The sequence below is a fragment of the Sus scrofa genome, chromosome 15 (assembly GCF_000003025.6).
Source record: "Sus scrofa isolate TJ Tabasco breed Duroc chromosome 15, Sscrofa11.1, whole genome shotgun sequence".
NCBI lineage: Eukaryota > Metazoa > Chordata > Mammalia > Artiodactyla > Suidae > Sus > Sus scrofa.
This window is the reverse complement of record NC_010457.5, coordinates 74,322,672-74,342,668: the sequence shown is the minus strand read 5'-3', so window position 1 is coordinate 74,342,668 and position 19,997 is coordinate 74,322,672. Positions and strand designations below refer to the sequence as shown.

General features: G+C 39.6%; 1 protein-coding gene across 8 annotated transcripts in view; it reads right to left on the bottom strand.

The window, feature by feature from the left end:
- Positions 2,609-19,997, bottom strand: part of B3GALT1 (beta-1,3-galactosyltransferase 1) — a 567,228-nt gene continuing 549,839 nt past the window's right edge. For 7 of the 8 annotated variants that reach the window (XM_013984223.2, XM_013984220.2, XM_021075430.1 and 4 more), the window contains 2 exons: positions 10,232-10,322; positions 2,609-7,557 (listed from right to left, as the gene is read on the bottom strand). In XM_013984223.2, coding sequence (XP_013839677.1) covers positions 6,348-7,328 — 981 coding nt within the window. In that variant the 5' untranslated portion in view covers positions 7,329-7,557; positions 10,232-10,322 and the 3' untranslated portion in view covers positions 2,609-6,347. The remainder of the gene's footprint in view (positions 7,558-10,231; positions 10,323-19,997) is intronic. The other variant, XM_021075434.1, reaches the window with a different exon arrangement.

Sequence of the window (19,997 nt, the reverse complement as noted above, 5' to 3'; positions counted from 1 at the left end):
TATCAGTTGAGGTAATAGCGGCATCTACCTCATGGGGGCTATTGTTAGGATTAAACAACAAAGAAAGACAAAATAGAAGAATGGGCTCTGAAAATTGAAGGCTTTACAATGGGAGAAAGTCTCCGCTGTTTCTCTTTCCTCACCTCATGCTTGGTGAGGTCATCCTTGTCTCTGCTGAAAAATAGTCTTCATCACAAACCCCCCACACGTAAGTCTGCCCAGCCTGCCACATCAGGCAGCCCCAGCTGAGTAAATGCTCTGGAATAAACTTCGGAGAGAGAATAAATCACCTCTCATGCCACGCTCCCTCCAGGTGAGGACTGAGGTCATGGCAAGAGGCATAACAAATAGTCGACATAATGTACCAAACTAATAGATTCTATAAGGAAAACTAAATGGAAAATTTTTCTTGAGCGCTGAGCACCTCTGGCTGAAGAGACAGTGGCGCCAGTGTTATTATAGATGTAGTTGAATCAATAACGCTTTTTCATTCATTTCGTTTTCATTTCACAAAAATGCCTATTTTAACCAGCAAAGAGCTAAGGAGATATTATCGAGGGCAATTTTTCATGCTCACATGGATTACATTCGGGGACATCTCGCTTTTCTAAATAGCCCACTTTTTTTTTTTCTTAGAAATGTATTCAATTCTCTTCCAGCAGCATGAATTCATCTGGAAAGCTATGACAATCAATTAAGTAAATGAGAAAATAGAATGCTTATAATTATGATAATCAAGCTATATGAAACCCACCCTCTTAGGTCTAATACCCACACATCTTTAAGCAATATATTAATTAAGCTTTGAGTAATTGTTACAATTAGAATCAAGTTTTATAATTTTAAAGAATCACTCTGAGAGAGAAAGAGGAAATATTTTAAAAATACATGCAGCTGTCGGTTTTTAATGCAATTCATTATCCTGACTCTATTGTCATGTCCCTGGCTGCATGGAGACAATTCCAGTATGCTTTATCCATGTGACTTATTTCCAGCTGGGGGAATTTTGTCTGTAGCTCCTTTTTCAGATGTTTTCCTGTTTCTCTAAGTCGAGGTTGGGAAACTTTTCCTGTAAAGGACCGGATAATAAATCTTTTAAGTTTTGCAGGTCAAGAGGCGAAGCTGAAGATAGAGAAAAGTACATAAGTACATATACAACAAGCAACACATTTTGGCAATTTCTCATTGATGAGATTAAAAATATAATAAAATAGTAATTGAGCAGAATTTTTTTTTTTTTTTTTTTGGCAGTACACATCTACCAATGAGAAAATCAGAATTCCTCCTGTTGGGAAATATTTTGCTTAATTGGGGTTCAATGTTAGTGTCTGCTATCATCGAGTTATTGCAGATGTTCATCGGGAACCCATCCTTAACTAGATGTGGTTTGCAGCGGGCAGGATGCCAATCCCTGCTCTTGATAAATGTTCTCACATTTAGGGCACATCAGTATCACCTAAAGGGCTTGTTAAAATACTGAGCCACACCTCTAAGTTTCTGAAGTGGCCCAAGAATTTGCATTGCTAACAAATTCCCACTTGACACAGTTGCTCATTGTTTGAGACCATACTTTTATTATTTTTTTTAATTAATAAATTTTTTTCTCTTTCTAAGACTGCACCTGTGGCATTTGGAAGGTCCCAGGCTAGGAGCTGAATCAGAGCAGTACCTGAGACCTACACCATAAGCCACAGCAACACCAGACCTGAGCCACACCTGAGACCTACGCTGCAGCTTGTGGCAATGCTGGTTCCTTAATCCACTGAGTGAGGCCAGGGATCAAACCTGAATCCTCACAGAGACTATGTAGGGTTCTTAATCTGCTGAGCCACAGAGGGAACTCTGGGGACCATACTTTTAGAACAGTGCTCTTGATGCTGGTTCTTTTAAAAAGTCACACTGAATAAATCTATCATTTCATGTTTCCATCATTTTACTCACATTTCAACTCACCTGATAGGCTTCACCTTTTTTAATTCCAAGGTACAGGGGTAGCCTATCCAAAGTAAAATTTCCATTAAAAAGTGAAAACCTATTTAGATCAGGATTGATAATAAAAGCAACTTCTGAACTTTTGTCTCTAAAATACCTATTAGTCTCATACATGCAAAGGCAGCCATTAGCAATCAGCATCTACCTGTCAGCCATAAAGAATGCCTGGCCAGCACTTTTCTAGTCCCATCAAACTTTTAAAGAGTATGTAATATTCCAAAGGATACATGTGGATGAAACATGAGAATGGGAATTTTGTCTTAGATTTGCCATATCCTAATTCGCCAAGCACATTATCAATATAATACCCTCTGGACTGGAGTTTGTTGGCGTGTTCAACCCATAGAATTTAACATGGAGAAGTTTGTGAGGCTGCCAAGGGGAAAGGGAAATAATAGTTTCCTAAATCCTTGAGTAGCACATAATCTACTAAACAAAGTCACCTCTGAGTTGACTGCTAATTTGTTCTAGGCTCTGGGAGATGAGATCCAAATGGTTTGAACTCTCACCAATCCTGAGGTTTCAGGGAAGGTTAATGATATGACAGGGCATTGGTTAATTACAGTAATCACAGCTCACCAAAGAGATTCTTTCAGAAAAGAAGCAAAGTGAAAAATATGTTCTCCTTCTGTTTATTTGTCCCAGTGGCTTAAAAAAAATCAGCTTTATGGAACCATAATCTTCCTCATGACAGATGGGCTTATACATTAGCATCGTGCTTTCAATCAACAGTTTACATTTCATGAGGAAAGTGAAGAAACTGAATGTAAAGGCGTTTTTCAGCATCTATTTGTCACTTTTCAGTTTTATAACATTGATACAAAAAATAATATTCTGATTAGCAGCTTGATTGGCAACCCATGTAACCCTAAGTAGTACTACAAACCTGGAGAGTGCACTTTTACAGACAATTACGTTTGGTGAAATAGTATGTACAATTTTGACAAATAAATACATAAATACAATCACTCATATATAATGATATACCTAAATGTCAATTATTATCAACAAGCGTTTCTAGTAAATTACTTCTTTCATTCACAAGTTACTTTGTTGCTTATAAAAACTATCTTCACCTTTACAGAAGAAATGATGTAATCAATTCCCCCACTAAACCCACGTATTAGGAAAGGTAGAAAATGAATCCCAGATGCATTATGTAAATATTCCATTGTCTTTTGATAGAAGAGATTTGATTGAAAAAAACTCCTTCCTTAGCTTCTCCGTAAAGAGTTTCTTTCCCCCATATCACATCACGCAAAGGGGTTTTGTTCTTCTGAATTTATTCCAAATCAAAAATGATCTTCATTGTTTGATTCTGGTTATTTAAAATACAATAATGTATATTGAAAAGAGCATTTGTTCCAATATAAGAAGACACAAAGCCACACAAACTAGCCACCAAAAATTAAAAGTTTTTTTTTGAAAAATAAAATTTTAAATGAAAATTTAAGAGTGTAGACACAAAGTGTTGAATACCTTTTGTTATCCAATGCATAATGAACAAAACATGTGAGGGGACAGTCAAAAAGTTTTTGTAAAAATTGTCTGAATGACTCTCGGTACAATGTTGTCTGAAACTATTTTATGTCAAAGAGATGATAAATTTAAAAATGGCTTAACAAATCACTGAAATCATAATTTGGTCAGTGTCATGAAGTTAAGAAAAGCAGAAAATTAGGGCTTTTTCCTGATCAATTAAACATTTTGGAACATTCAAAAAACAAAGGGCAAACATGCTTTAGGATATTGAAATACTGGACAAATGGCCTCGCCTCACCAAACTTCATGCAGAAGAAAATGTACACAGCAAGCAGATTCTAGTTATACGTACAGCTGGGGAGAAGAAAAAATGCCTTTAAAATATATACATGTGGTCTTTGATGAATATTTACATGTTTGTCACATGGGTACTACCTAGCATAAAAAAGTTAGGAAATAGTTCTTTAAGATGTGATTCTGTGATTTTTGCTCCTCTTAAAGATTAGGGCTCTATTCATTATGTACACACGCACACACATATATAAAACAATTCACAGATGTACACATATTATGTTTTTAATGTGCAAGTCCTTGACACCAAAGGTGGCTCGACTGATCGTGAGGGAAATGCAAGATGTCAGTAGGAGACTGATCCTTGATTCGACTATGTGATTGACAGGTGAACCAAGTTCAAAGTCGTGAGACCTTTCCAGTGACTGGAATTCACAGCAGTTGAGCATTGGGGATTGGATGGTGGCTCGATTTGGCCTGCTCCATCTCTCCCCGGGCTACCTAGTGCTATTTTCTAGTAAAACTCAGCAGTCCTGCTGACTTAAGATGAAGATGTATTAAGGAATAGGAAGGCCTGTCTCCTATTGGGTTCTCTTGGGCTGGAGATCAGAGTTGCAGTGTTTTCAGAAATAAGCCATGAGTTCCGTTTGTACATTTTTGTCTACCTGTTTGCTATCAACACCTAGGGGGGCTTGCAAAGGTCAGGGTTAAAGAAAGAAAAAAAAGGTATACTCTTTCAGGTGTGGAGCTTTCTTTGAACGAAAACAAACAGAAGCTTTCTAATGAATGATAGAAATGTGCAGTGTGTGGATTTGCTGAGTGTCTATTCTTCTTCTGCCAGAGGTAGATGAGCTCTACCAGTCCTCAAAGTTCTTAGTGAGAATTCAGATCAAATGTTTCCTGAGATCTAAGCTGATGTGAAACATTTTACAAAGCATGTGCTTCAATGACTGTAATACACCCCTGCCAGAGGCTTTTCCCCAGAGAAAGGCAGCTGCCTTCCGTTTTGGCACCAGGGCTATCAAGGCAATGCACTGAAGTAACAACTTCTTCATGGAAACCAGAAGAAATGACAGAGCAATTGAAGCTTCCCAAAACACCTAACATATTCAAGGAAGACTCAAAGTCTTAGAAGAATCAGGTACACTCATCGTTTATATTTGATCTTGATTTTGGCAGATCTTATACTAAGATGATGTTATTACTACTGGTGACCATCACTGTAATTATTTAATTATTTTAGCATTTAGCATAATGCATGGCACACTGCATTATGTAGCACCTTTGAAACTAAAGATCTCAAAATACTTAGCAAATGTGATTTGCTCTCACAGTACCTGTGAGGTAGGTGTTTTTCCAGCTATTTTATCAATGAGAATGTTGAAGCACAGTAAGGTGATGATGCCTGCTTACATGACCCACATGATGGCAGCAACAGAACTTGAACCCAAGCTTCCCTGCCCTTCCTTCCTATAAACCTCAAGCACAAAGCTTCTAGAATACCCCCTCAAACAGCACTGCTGTTAGAGGTACTTGGATATTTTGGATGTTGGGGAGTGACATCTATCAACAGTTGGGATAAAACCTTCAATAACATTGCTACCTGTTCAAATGGTTTTCTCACATGCTTTGCAACTATGAGGAAGGGGCATCTGACACTAGTGCTAAGGTTATGTTAATTATAATGCATACATAAATTTGTATTTTCTCTTTGTTATTTATTGTCCTTCTGGCCCCCTACCAACTTATTTCTATACACGGGCCTGCCTGAGCCAGAAACTGTAAAATGTACTTAGCGACGCTATATGGAGGGAAGCAGATGAGATTACATTTGGCAAAGTCTCCTTGGAGGCACCAGGTCATGTTTGTTCTGAAAGAGTGAAAAAAAAAAAATTCCCCTGTTTATTTTGTTAAGTGGCATTTTATATACATTCCACCCACTGACCAGGTTTAATTCTTAGATGAGTAAGCAAAGCTGTCTTCCAAACATAAAGAATGTTTGATTCTCAAGTTTATATTCCCATTTAACTGCAGCCTCCCTGCCAGTACTAAGTTCATTTCTTGGTGTAACTGCAAACACTGTACACATTACATGGCAACATACATAGAAAGTCAATGGAACAGCAGGTACAATATTAGTGATCACATCCAGTGTGTCTCCCTGACTGTGCATTATTTCTAAATTGTTTTTGGATATAGTGTTATTTACTTATGTATTCACTTTTGCAGAGAGAATATGAAGACACTGCCATGAGTTCTGGTTTCCCAGAACCAGATTTTTATCTCAGATGCAAAGTATGTAAATCCTAGCAGTTGTTAGGAAGTTGCTTTTTGAGATAAATGCAATTTACCTTAGGACCTGAGAGTGAAATCTGGCCCTTTAAACTCATGTATTATTTCTATGATCAGAGCTTAGCATGTGTAAATTGGGAATCTAAGAAAGGAACTCGGAGTGGGAAGAAAAACTCTTTTTACAAAACCCCTTCACCAGTTCATTTCCCCAGTGACACCTGTAAAACACCTATACTCTAGGCCTCGTTTCTTAAAAAAGAAAAGAAAATGTATTTACATTGGTAAAAATCCTAACATCGGAGATGTTTCTTGCTTGACATGTCATTCCAGATTCTGTGCATTTCTTCTGGAGAGATCTGATGCACGGTGATAACTCGGCGATACCTACACAAACTGTAGGCCATTTTCCAGTGATTGAAGCCACTGTTCTGGAAAGGATGTATGCCCAGCTTTCGAAGACACAATCCCACATAGACGTCTTCAAGGTGAAGCAGCCTTGTGTGGAGGGAGGTCTTGTAAATGAGTTCAGCCACATCAGCTGAAAAGATATAGCCGGTCCCCGAACAGAAGGGTGGGTAGTTACTGTCGGGGTACAAATCCCTGGGCATGTACCACTTACTGCGGACGTCCCGGATGGGCCCTCCGTTGATGACATAGCCGGTGAAATACCTTCTTCTTGGCTTGGTGGAGGGCTTTAGCAGCTTATAAATAAGGTTGTCCATGTTGACAAAAATGTCACTATCAGTCTTCATGACGTACTTGGCTTTCGAACAGAAAGTGGCCACCCATCTCATGCCCATTAATGTTTTGAGGGTCAGGTTATGGTAGGAATCAATGAAGTCCTCCACAATAATGTCGTGAAAGATTTGGCTCTCTTGCTCCACCATCTGGTTGAGCACAGGATCCGCGTTCTTGCCCAGGAGGAAGAGGGTGGCGATCTTGATCCCCTTAAAGTTGTTCTCATCCCCCCAGGTCTCCCGGATTGCCTGGCGGGCATCAAATTCTTTATGGGTGGTGCTGATGAGGATGACGAGGAAAGGAATGTTTTTCTCACATTTGTTGGGCTCATTGATAAGAAACTCAAAAGAATGGGGGTTTATGGGTCGAGTTCTTATGTTGCCAAAGGTGAAATTTTTCCTAGCAACCGTTAGATGGCTGAACGGCTTGGAGCCAGTGTAGGAAGAAGTAGGGCGAGTTACACTCAAGTACCAGAGAGCGCTGGCCCAGCACACAACTGTCAAAACATATAAGCAGGACACCTTTGAAGCCATTGTCCTGAGAGCACTTCTATTCCCAATACTGAAGAGTGTGCCTTCTTGGCATTAGTTTCTTTTCATTTGGCAAAGGCAGCATATTACTGGGAAATCTTAAAGTTCGATAGGGAAGTGTGAGTGTGGGACTGTCCATGGGTCTCAGTGGTCGTCTGGCCTCTCTGTGTTCACTCTACTTTCCTCCAAACCTGATGCAAGGGTCCATGCCTCTTAAATCTTCCTCTTAACTCTGCAAAAATCAACAAAGTACACTTGTTCAGATTTATCCAGTCATTTCACATCCTCAAATAAACATAATAAGGGTATAAGAATTACTCATAATGATTAAAATAAACATAGGCATTCACTTCCATCAGGACTGAAAACTCCCTGACACATGCTTCCTACTTTTTCTCCCTTTGATGGAAGTTGTTTATGGATATTCATACCCGATTAGCAAATATCCTACAGAGGATAAACTCTAGATGAATATAAGGGAAATTGAATATTAAAAAAGTTTCCTCCTCTTCACAAGAGGCCTCCTTTGTAGTTCAATACTTTCTGACCCTAAAGTCTTCTTTCAACCAGGAAAGTCTGACACATGGCCTCATATCTTCCATTTTTCCCAAGTCTAAGCTTTTGTGTTTCACTCTGTTGAAGTAATCAGTTCTCAATATCTCCTTGCTTTCCTAGCCTTATACTTGAAAACATGCTGATCACCACTGAAAAATTTTGGCTGAAATTGTCTCCCTTGGCTCTGACTTAGAAGTAGTTCCCAGCTTTTCCTCACTTTCCCTTAAGTTTTCACAAGTGTTAGTTCACTTTTCAGTTTTCTGTGATGCTTTGTATTGGAGAATAACCTTATTCCCGGTGCATGGAGACCAGGGCCCTCCAGACAGGGGCAGCATTCATTCTGGAGCTGACCTAAATGGTTTTCAACAATTGAACAATGTTCCCTTGGTGAAATTATACTGTCCCCTTTTAAATCTTTTTACTTTGTTACACTTGCATATAAACATGACAGGAGTATAATAAAAGAGATCATTGAGCTGGGGGGCACAAATTCAATGGAGATGTGACGGAGTGCTTTATTTGGTGTTCAAATTAAAAAGTTGTTCTTCAGAACCCTAATCCTTTCTAGAACTTCAGCTGCTATCATGTCAGTTAAAATAAATATGCCTGGTTACAATATCCATTCATGTCAAAAATGGTCTTTTCCTTCTTAGATCAAAATGTGCAAAATGTATCTTGAAAGATAGAGATAATGGGTATTAGTTTCTTCAAAGAAACCTATGCACTTACGTGTATAGACTGTGCTGAAAGAATTTAGCTGGATTATAGATTGAAAAGCACAACTGTCATAATGAAATGAAGAAACATGATGGCCAACAGCAGAGATAATTCACATCTTCTTGTCTGAGCAAGAGCTGACTGTGAATATATGATCCATATGAGACTAGCGATAACTCAGCATAGTTATGGTTCTAACTAAATGAATATTAGAATGGCTTCAAGCAGCATGACTCTAGGCATAGCCAGGACTCTCTAAATACAGGCTCCAGTATCTTTGGTCTTCTGGAGGGGATTTCTACTCTAATGTGCACTGAAGCTGATAAAAAGGATGTGACGTGCAGCAAGCTTTGAAACTTTACAAAATAAGCCAAAGGGAGTGAGAGGAATCAGCAGTGGAGAGTTTAGAAAAGGGTTTCTTACCTTGGGATACACAGACATGGAGTCCATTTGAATTCCAAAGGGATGTGAGTGGGTCTTAAGATGGTACTAGAATTCAAACTTTCTCCACCATTATCCTAGCCAAGTATTTGAGCCTTATGAGCCCACCTTTATCATCGTATAGCCCTTGTCACCTTTCATGCTTCCCTACTAAACTGTGAGTCACCTATTACTGAGCTGTTAAGGGATTCTTCCAAAACATCACCTGGAACAGGCTCATGTCAAGTTCCCTTCTGGAGCCACTGGTCACACTATTGATGGGGGGTTAATGGTATGTGCAAAGTATTGGAACAATAGAAATGGAACCCACAGGCCACCTCAGGAACTCACAGTTGAGGAAAGACTTCTAGTAAATGATTTAAACAGGAGGATAGACATTTTCGTCATGAGGCTAATGGAGCACACAGGAGACGTGGGCTGGCGGAGAGGGTTGGGAGAGCTAGGTACAGTTCTGCCGACTGCGCACAGCAGGTAAGTGACTAGGTAAGCAGTCAACCCAATTATCCTAAGGCCTTTCAGGATGACAGGCAAAATTGTGCATGGGAAAATCCAGGGTGGAAGGGGCATTTCAGGCTGCTATTTTCCCAGTCATCCACAGGTTTATTTTCTTAGATACATGTCCATTGCTTGAATTTTTTTTCAAATTCATTTTGGTTTGCTAGACACCACGGTATACCAATTCTGTGGGGATCCCTGATCATCAAAAAATGATGATTTGCAAAGAGCACATTAATGCTTGAAGGTGCTGAGGGCAAGAGGGGAGCTGCAACTGCTGAAGAGATACAGAAATATTTTATAGTCTGTTTTCTCTGAAGTCCTGCAAATCTCTCTCTCACACACACACTTACACACACACACACACTGAAAGAATCACACTTTCTATTGACTTTTTTTTTCAGACAAGAACAAAATGTAGACACAGTGTTACATCTCAGTCACTAATAAATACAAGTTATCACCAATAAAGAGAGAGGATTTGAAATAGGAAGAGAAACCAGCCTGAATCTAAAGAGCAGCCAAGGATAATGTGGGTCTACAGCAAGGGGTGCTCAAACAAATGTCCTTTTTGCCCACAACCAAGCAGATTTCTCAGGTGGCCAAACGAGCACAAAAATATGCCTGTGGACCAGTAACATAGGAAAAGACAGGAGAGGGTAGACTGGTGCATTTAACTCAAAAGAGCAATCTCCTACCTGTTGCATGAAGTAGTTGCTGGGCCAGATGTCCATGTTTCAATGCCTTGAGTGCTTTTAACTTGCACTGTGGTTTCTGTGCCTCAGTAGCCTTAGTATAAAATAAGGGAAAAAAATTACATCTGCTTTACTTCCAATACATTATAGGTTTTAATTGTTTGTATTTCCAGGGAAGGAGCATTACATGGGCAGATGGTATTAGGATACAAAGAGCAGGTTCTGATGGTGATTAGCAAGAAGACTGTCAGTTTATCAGTTCATGATTTGATATCCAGGCACATACGCCATCGATTCTTCTAAAACATAGGATTGCTTTAGTGACTACATGTTTTTGGTTTAGTGACTACACTGTTCAGATTTTCCTGTTAGAGAATTCTATTTTCTTTCTGGAAAACTTAGAACCAAAGGTCCACTGAAAAAGTTAAGAAAATCGGTCAGCTGAGAAGTTCTGGAGAAGAAGCGGAGTGTCACAAAACAGAATCCTCCAGAGGGTTCTTCCAGTTTTACAAGACTGGGAAAAAAAAAAACTATTTAACAGACATATTAATGTACCAGTAAAAGAGAAAGTTGCACATATAGCATTTGTTATTCCTTTTAGCGCCCTACCACGGCCACAGACACTGATGACACATTAACATGTCATCCATGACATCACTTCACATAGAAACATTCAACTAGAACATCTGAAATATTCCTCCCTCCCCTCCACCAAGGGGCACTGCTGTATCACAGATTTCCTCATTACAGAACCCTTCAGTAACCACCCACCTTCACCTTTCAGGAAGTTAATGGAGCAGAATTTTCAATTTAAGAAGCACATGTTTCTCCTAGAAATCACATGATGGATAGACTGTTATTTTGAGTAATTAATTCTTTTTAAAAGCCCCTAAATTTGCTAAAAGTTCCATTGTATGGCCAGAGGTCAGTCTTAGAAGCAAGTACGTAGTGTCCCTTGGGTGACCTGTGCATAGTTTGGGTGTCAAATTCCTGTCCTTCTCCATCATGGTTCAGGCAGACATGAGTCGACCCTGATTTCCTAGGCTTTAGTGGGTTACCACTGAGTTAGCTTGACAATTATTCCAGCTGCCCTACACCCCCGGGCAAGGCTGCAGGCAAATGGCCAGGGTAAATGGCCAGCTTCCACACTCCGGTGTCTCAAGGAGTACAACACCTCCTTCATTTGCTCGTCAGAGATGCACTGAACACCTGCTGATGCTAGACACTGGTCTACAAGCTGGTAAGACAGATGGGGGGCTTATTTTTCAGGAGAAATTAAACACATGATAAATGAATGCAAGAGAATGCTTTCAGGTGGCGGTAAGTGCTGTTTGATGTAAATAAAGTCACGCAAAGGGGAGACTGAACAGAGGTGGAAGGGGGAGGGTCTACTTTAGAAAAGTGGTCACTCTCTGAGAGGGTGACATTTGAGCTGAGAATAGGATGTCTTGCTCTTTCTGGTTTAGCCTTGAATCTTTTACTAAGTTTTTGTTTCTTTGGCTCTTTGGGATTAATGCTTCCTTAGAAGCATTCCTTTGGTTTTTGACCTCTGACCCTCTCTTATTTTTTTGATTTTCTGAGCTTTATGTTTCTCAGCTATGGCCATTCCATCCACTCCTGCAAATGCCCTCAGCTTCTAGAGATGTCAGTTATCCACTGCACTAGTTGGCTAGGGCTCCTGTGACAAAGTAACACAAAGTGGGGAGCTTACATGATGTAAATGTATTGTTTCTTGGTCCTAAAAGCTCGAAGTCTGAGCAGATGTTGGCAGGATTGGCTTCCTTTGGGGACTCTGCAGGAGGACTCTGTACCATGACTCAATCTGAGCTTCTGGGGGTTTGCTGGCCATCTTTGCTGCTTCTGGGTTGTAGCTGCCTCACCCTGATTTCTGCCTTCATCTTTACTTGGCGTTCTCCCTGTATGTGTCTCCATGTCCATATGTCCCCCTTTTATATGGACACCAGTCATATTAGATTAGGGCCCCCCCCAATGACCTCATTTAAAAACCGTCTTTCTTAATAAAGTCACATTCTGAGGTTCAAGGGCTAGGACCTCAGCGTGTCTTTTTGGAGAGACATCATCCCATCCATAACAACTACTTCCCTGGTTAGAAACAAAAGGAACTACTTGGCCCTAGAAGACTTCACTCCTCCACACATTTCCTTAATTTAAGCAGGTAAATTCTTTGGTTTTGGTAAATTAGCTTTTAAAGGAAGAACAATTTGTAATTAGCAACGCAAAGGAGGATGACACAAGCATGTGAAATGGCACACAAAGTTTGGTTTGGTTTTACATTTTTTTTTTAAAGCCTAGTTCAGATTATTTTTAAGACCCTGTGAAAAATATGGCACAGCTTAGTTATTTTATTCAAGCAGCCCTTTGCCCTGGCCACTTCTCCTTCCTTTGAGTATGCCCTACCTCTTAAAAATGCTAGTTAGTTGAGAAAGCTATGTCAGGGCTGTGGCAAGTTTTCATGAACTACTGACTTGGTTTTTAGAGAATAAGGACAGTTCTCCTGGGTCACCTCAAATTACCAGAATTTCTATTATTAAGAGCCAATTTGAATATTAGGATTCTACAGGGCACTACAAAAATGGTTTTAACATTAAAAGCCACAGAGTTAATTTATTTTTATTTTTATTTATTTTAGTTTAATTTTTTTTTTTAACAGCTGTATCTATGGCATATGGAAGTTTCTAGGCTAGGGGTCGAATTGAAGCTCCAGCTGAGGCCTACACCACAGCCACGGCAATGCCAGATCCTTAACTCACTGAACGAGGCCAGGGATTGAACCTTCATCTTCATGGACACTATATTGGGTTCTTAACCCACTGAGTCACAATGGGAACTCCCACATAGTTAATTTAATTTAATTTAATTTTATTTTTTTTGTCTTTTTTTTTTTTTTTTTTCTTTTGTCTTTTGTTGTTGTTGTTGTTGTTGCTATTTCTTGGGCCGCTCCCGCGGCATATGGAGGTTCCCAGGCTAGGGGGTCGAATCGGAGCTGTAGCCACCGGCCTACGCCAGAGCCACAGCAACACGGGATCCGAGCCGCGTCTGCAACCTACACCACAGCTCACAGCAACGCCGGATCGTTAACCCACTGAGCAAGGGCAGGGACCGAACCCGCAACCTCATGGTTCCTAGTTGGATTCGTTAACCACTGCGCCATGACGGGAACTCCCCACATAGTTAATTTTAAAACCATGGTGTAGAAAGATAAACCGGTTGAAATAAATAAGCCCATTCTTAACCAGTTAAAAGAGAGGGATGAAAAGAAGACCAAAATTTAGAAAGGGAGAGAGAGAGAAAGGGCTTAATACTAGTCCTTATGAAATGCTTTTTAAATGAATGAGAAGCTGGCTATACAGCACATCACGAGAGTGAGAGCGGTCAAAGAGATTCGTTCTGAAAAATGTTTTTTTCTCAAATGATTTCCTCAGAGCTGGTGAATCAGTGAAATCAAAGAACCTTCATTCTGTGGGGAAATATGGGAACTCAGTCCGCAACAGAACTAATTGATAAAGGAGCCCCACAGGCCAGAGAGTCTACTCAGCTGCATTAATTTGGTGAACGGTTATTTTGACGGCTAACTCCCTCCTTTCCTCTTGCTCTCTTGTAATTATGCTCTAAATAAGCACGGGAGAGGAAGAAATAAAGCGCTATTAACACTAGATAATGGTCCTTGAAGGAAGAATTTCATAAACCATTATGTGATACAGCTTGCTAACTTATTATCTCTCCAAATCACAGAGGGCTGGCTTTCTCTCCCAGCCTTTCTTTGAAGTAAGCCTCGTTGGCCATAGAAGGTACCGTACCCACAGATGCTGAAATCCCTGAATGCTTGTAGAAGTAGGTGTTCTGACTCCTCCGGCTCAGAAAGACAAAGAGCTAATATGTTCCTTTTAAAAAATTTAATTGTGAATCCTTTCAAAGAGATCCCATAATTGAACTTACCCCGCGGATCACTTGCAACGAGAAAGTGGCAAAAAGCAAAAAGTAATATGCGTTGAAATTGACTTGGCAGTTGAAATCACTTCCCTCCCCCATCTGGAAGAAATTATTTGAACCTTTCTCCTTTCAGTTCAATATACCTTGAAATTTATTGAAAAGGTCTTTGTAAATCCCTGCATCCAGAAGAATGGAGCCAACTCGAGAGAGGAGTGGTTGGGATGAGGATGCCTTTGTGTGGGCTTAGGGCTCTTGCTATTCTGCAAGCTACACTCTCTTTCATTGCAGAAAACGTGCACTTCAAATTAGAAGGAAAGATTATAGCTTTCTTCAAATCAATGCGTTGCCCTAGTTCTAGAATTCAGGGAATTTTTAAACATGGCTACAATCCTCTCAGGGAAAAATGAGAACGAGGATATCTCATTATTTAAAATAAATGCTTGGCTTCCTTTGCAATGATGGATACTGTGTCTTGGTGGCCTTATATGAGATACATTTTTAAAGATGGGCAGAGCAATCACTTATTTAATCACAGGAGCTTGGGAGCCTGGTAATGTGGTCGGGTCTCTGTTAGGGCTTCTCCACTGGGAAAGGAAATGCCAGGATGTTTTATTACAATTGTGGAAGAGCATGCGAGGAAAGACATCCTACTAATACAAACAGCAGCTGGGAGAATTTAAAAATGATGAGCTATATGATACCAAAAAGAGTTTTCACTTGGCCCACTATTTTTTTGGGGATGGCGGCTGATATAGACAGCTGCTTATAGAAACCAGAAAGATGTTAGTTTATGTACTATCTAAAATATAGAAAGACTAACGAGAGATAGTTCTTTGATGGCTCATCAGGGAGATGTTATATTATTTTAGGTCCTATTTCAAAGAATGATGTAAGTACCATGCAGTGACTGATAATATATGGATGAGAACTTGCAATTTTTATTTTCCCTTTCTAACTCGAATGCCCCTTTATACAATATCACTTTGTTGGAATACATAAGAGCCCTAAATAATTTCATGTGTATGCTCGGTGGAAATTATTCCATAGGCAGTCAATCTTATGGCACTGGAAGAACTGGATTCAACTTCCAGTTTTTAGTCATGGGTTCTGAACTCAGTACATCTCTCTGCCTTGTTTCCTTATCTATAAAATGAGAATGAGAACATCTGGACATACTTTGCAGGGTCAGTGCAAGGGTCAAATCTCAAAAATTTGAAAATAATTGGTAAACTGACTACTGTTTACAACTTCCTTTTTTTTTTTGCTAAATATTCTTACTTCCCCAATGGTTAGACCCAGCCTGCCAATTTTTACCCTACTGGTGCCTTGAAGCACTTCAATCAACCTCACATAGCTCTTGAATCTGTATGAGCCTGCCCTGAACACCTCTAGCTTGGATTCCACGGGCAGGGATTACAATATTAATCTCTCCCATGGGCTTTGGGTTCAATTCTCATTTGTGTGTCATTTCTCCATTCTCTCTCCCCACTGCCTAACCCCCCCACTGTTGCCTGTCATCTTTCTTCTTTACCCCTGTGCCTTTAAATGTTCTGGGGTAAGGTCTCCTTTTCAGAGGGACTAAGACAATTTGTCTCCGGGACAAGAGAAGTTGTAGCTCTGCCATGAAATCTCTTTGGAAACATTCCCTCATGCCCCCTAAAAATCTCTCTTAGTTTAAAAACTCCATTAGGAGTTCTTGCTGTGGCACAGTGGGTTAAGGACCTGGTATTGCCACAGCTGTGGCTCTGATTTGATCTCTGGCCTGGGAACTTCTACAAGCAGTGGGTGTGGCCAAAAAAGAAAACAAACAAACAAAACTGCATTAATCCTCACTAATCAGAAATGTTGCCACTGGTCCATATCTTCTCAACACCCTTGAGTATGGCCTCTTCTAGGTTTGGTGTTTGCAGCCTTTCCATTTCCACCAGCTCCTCTTCTGTCTTCACAAGTGCTTATCTGCCTTTGCTTAGAGAAATGACAAGAGTAACAAGAAAATCTCTTCTTGATCCTGGCAGCACATTCAATTAGAGTCATGTTTTTCTCGTTTGTTTCATATCCAGAGCCCCTAACTGACTGCTTCCTCCTGCTTTTCTCCATTTCCTCAGCCATTTAACTCTTGTAGGTTCTCAAGATGCCATGTGATGTTCTCTCTGTTCTTGGCTGCTTTTCATACACTTGCTCCCTCTCCTCTTTCAGCTCTAGCCTAGGATTTCTTCCTCCTGCATTCTCCTGTTTCTCTGCTCACCTTCCTGGTGGTCCTTTGTTCTTCTCTCCATCCCTCTTCTGCCTGCTCTGTACATACTTCAAAGCAGGACTCAGTGCCCTCTGTCAGTCTCATCATGTGAGGAGCCATTCTTTTGAGAAAAGGCTTCTGCTGTTAACTTTCCAACAGTATTCACCAGAAAGGTGGCACAGAGACCTACAACCTTGACATCTCTTCCCATTTTCAGCACTATTCTCTCTCTCTCAGGCAGGATAAACATGTAAATCTGTACAAAAGCAGGGACACATTTGCCTTCCTGCTGCTTTTTGCTTTTTATCCCTGTTGTAGATAATGTATTTCAGAACACAAGCATTTAAGTCCAGTTTCTTAAACAGGGATGTTTGCATAATAGACAAACTCAAAAGGCGTATAGGACAGGTTTTGCTAATAACACAAAAAATTAAAAAATGATTCTGTGCTTTTTGTTCACCAATGCATATGAGAGGTTTTACTTTTCATTATATTTGCAATGTCAGGCTGTTTCTGCAACTGTTAAAATGTTGTAAAGTCCTATTCAAAGCATGTTTTTACTTGGCCCATTAGAGATGACTTTCCATGAAATTCTGAGGCTATTTTTTGTTTAAAGACTGCATTTTATAGTTATATTTTTCAGTAAGTCATAGACAGATGGTACAGGTGACTTTTCTAAGAGATTTCAAGCTATTTGCTTTCCTTTCCCCTTATTATATAATTTGAAAACCCATCAGACAGTTTGGAAGTTTTGTAAAAGTAGAATTTGGGAAAGATCTTTAAGTATAATTGGAAACAGGTCAGTTGTAAAAGGAGTCTTTTTAAAAAAAAAAAAAAAAAAAACACATGGAACCATACAAATGTAAAACCATCAGAAACCAGAGGAGAAAAATCTCACTTGCTGTTCTACATTATGTTTCTTCGGTAAATACTGTAACCATTTTTATGACTGGATAGATTATCCTGGCACATGGTTATTAACAGTTATGAAATCAAGATTATCACCTTAAGTATTGAAATAATATTTTAAATAATAGTTTCTATTTAACCATTACTTACTATTTGTTAGGACTATATAAAGCACTTTACAAATAACTATTTATTCATACATTTTACATATTTATTTATTTATTTATTTATTTTTTTGTCTTTTGTCTTTTGTTGTTGTTGTTGTTGCTATTTCTTGGGCCGCTCCCGCGGCATATGGAGGTTCCCAGGCTAGGGGTCTAATCGGAGCTGTAGCCACCGGCCTACGCCAGAGGCACAGCAACGCGGGATCCAAGCCGCATCTGCGACCTACACCACAGCTCACGGCAACGCCGGATCGTTAACCCACTGAGCAAGGGCAGGGACCGAACCCGCAACCTCATGGTTCCTAGTCGGATTCGTTAACCACTGCGTCACGACGGGAACTCCCATTTTACATATTTAAAAGACACACCATTGCTTCCCCTGCCTCTGCTCACATCTATACTGTTCTCTAGAATTTACTTAAGATCTTGCTAACAATGTTAATAAACAGGCCTCCTTGTTCCCATTTTATAGAAGAGGAAATAGACCCAAAGAGATTAAGCAATTTGCCCCAATATTTTATAGCTAGTGAGTGATTAAACCTGGATTGAAACACAAATCTACATGTTTATTTTTCTTATTTCCTCTAATAAAAAATTACCCATAGAGTAATCTGAGAAACAGAGAAAATTGACTTATAGCTTCTGTGACTCTTATCATGGCTTTGAGAATCTTTCTGGCCCTGAGATCTATAATTTCATAATGTAGATGTGAAGTTATTATTTTTTAATGAGAACTGAAGAAAGGATGAAGGGCTCATCTTTGTTTGCAAGGCTACTCCCTTCACAATATTAAGATATCCAGAAAGCCAAACCAATAATGATGCTGAGAGCTCATGCAATTCTATGTCAAAAGGAAACAGTGGCTCTTAAGGGATATTTTAATTAAGTTCTGAAGGCCAGATGAGCTACTCATCTCTACCATAATGAAGCAGTCATTTTTATTTTGGGAAGAGTGTAAGACTTGGCATCTGAGGCTCTGCCACTTACTAGCTATGTGCCTGTAATCAAGTAAATCTCTAGTTACGGCAGATTTGGTAGATAAGCTAACTGATTTCCTATTCCAAAGCTACAGCTTTTCTTCCAGGAAATGGGCCAGCTGTAAAAGAAGCTAAAGTCCACACTAATTTCCCAGGTCCCTTTACAACTAGGATAAAGTCATATGACCTAGTTTCCACCAATCAGAAGCCTCTGGGCAAGACAAAGATGCAGGAGTAAGCAACATAAGATGGCAGGTGCTTTCTGGTCATTTGGATTAACTGGAAAGCCCATGGACTGACAGAGGTACCTGTCTCTTCCAGAACTTCTGTGATGGAATTTCCAGCCTCCAAATGCGAACACTGTAGGGGTGAATAGAGGCAGTAGAAGCAATGATGTGTCCTCCAAAACAGCTCCAAATAATTGTCAGGCACTGTGTGAGCTATGTTGTTCATAGCCATGCTGCTCTAACAGGTTAGTAACCAAACCTGGGTCTTGTCCTCTCAGAGAGTCCATGAACTAACTAACACCTTTGGATAAGGACCTTTCTCCTTAACCTGAGAGAGTGGATTCTGTTGTTTGTAGCTGAGAACCCCAGGGCATACACCATTCGCTCTACTTCTTGAAGTATAAAATGAGATGACGATCTAATTTTTAGGCTGGTTGGCAGGTGTGTGGGGGGTACGTGGTAAGACTTAAAATGGAATATAAAATTTAATTTCTATTATTATTAATTGCTGGCCACTTAAACATTACTTGAGAGAACTACCAAGCACCATAAAATAAATAAGTCCCTGCTGTACTCATTTTGTAAAATGCTACATAGCACTGCCCATGTGAGGTGCAGCCTTTTGAAATAAGGATTATGTTTGAAACTCTGTTTTCTCTCTCCATGGAATGTGAGAACGTATAGCATGTGTCTTTGGACTGCATGTCACCTGGCTCTCTTACTGTGATCTTGCTTGGGGCAAGATGCCCTGAATGACAACTGATTATTTCTTTCAGGTAACTCTTATGCCCCATTCTCCAAGATGAATTCACTAAAAACCACACAGCTTTCCTTTAGGGATAGGACTCCAAAAATACACTCTCAAAAAGTTGCTGAGAATTCATTTGGTTCTTTTTTGCGATGATGTGTCAATTTACTTATACAATTATACATGGCATCATACATGTGCCTCTCTCAATTCTGGAGACAGGCTGACAACTTACTCTCTGTCCTTTTTGTGATACTGAAATGGACCACTACATTTTTGTTTGTACTTATTCACTCATTCTATTTGACAACCTCATGATTAAAATTTATAAATACTACACTAAATATACAAATTGAAATGAAAATTCCCTGCCTTTAAGGAGCTTATAGTTATATTAATCATAATTTATTTGAGAAGAAATAAGGAAGACTTAATTATGCTACTATAACTGAAATAGTTAATTGTTGATGGGTATGACTGGGTTAAATTCATGGAAGAGAGAAAATTTGACTTAGATTTCCAAATTTTAAAAATGAAATCTCAGTAGGATAACAATTGCT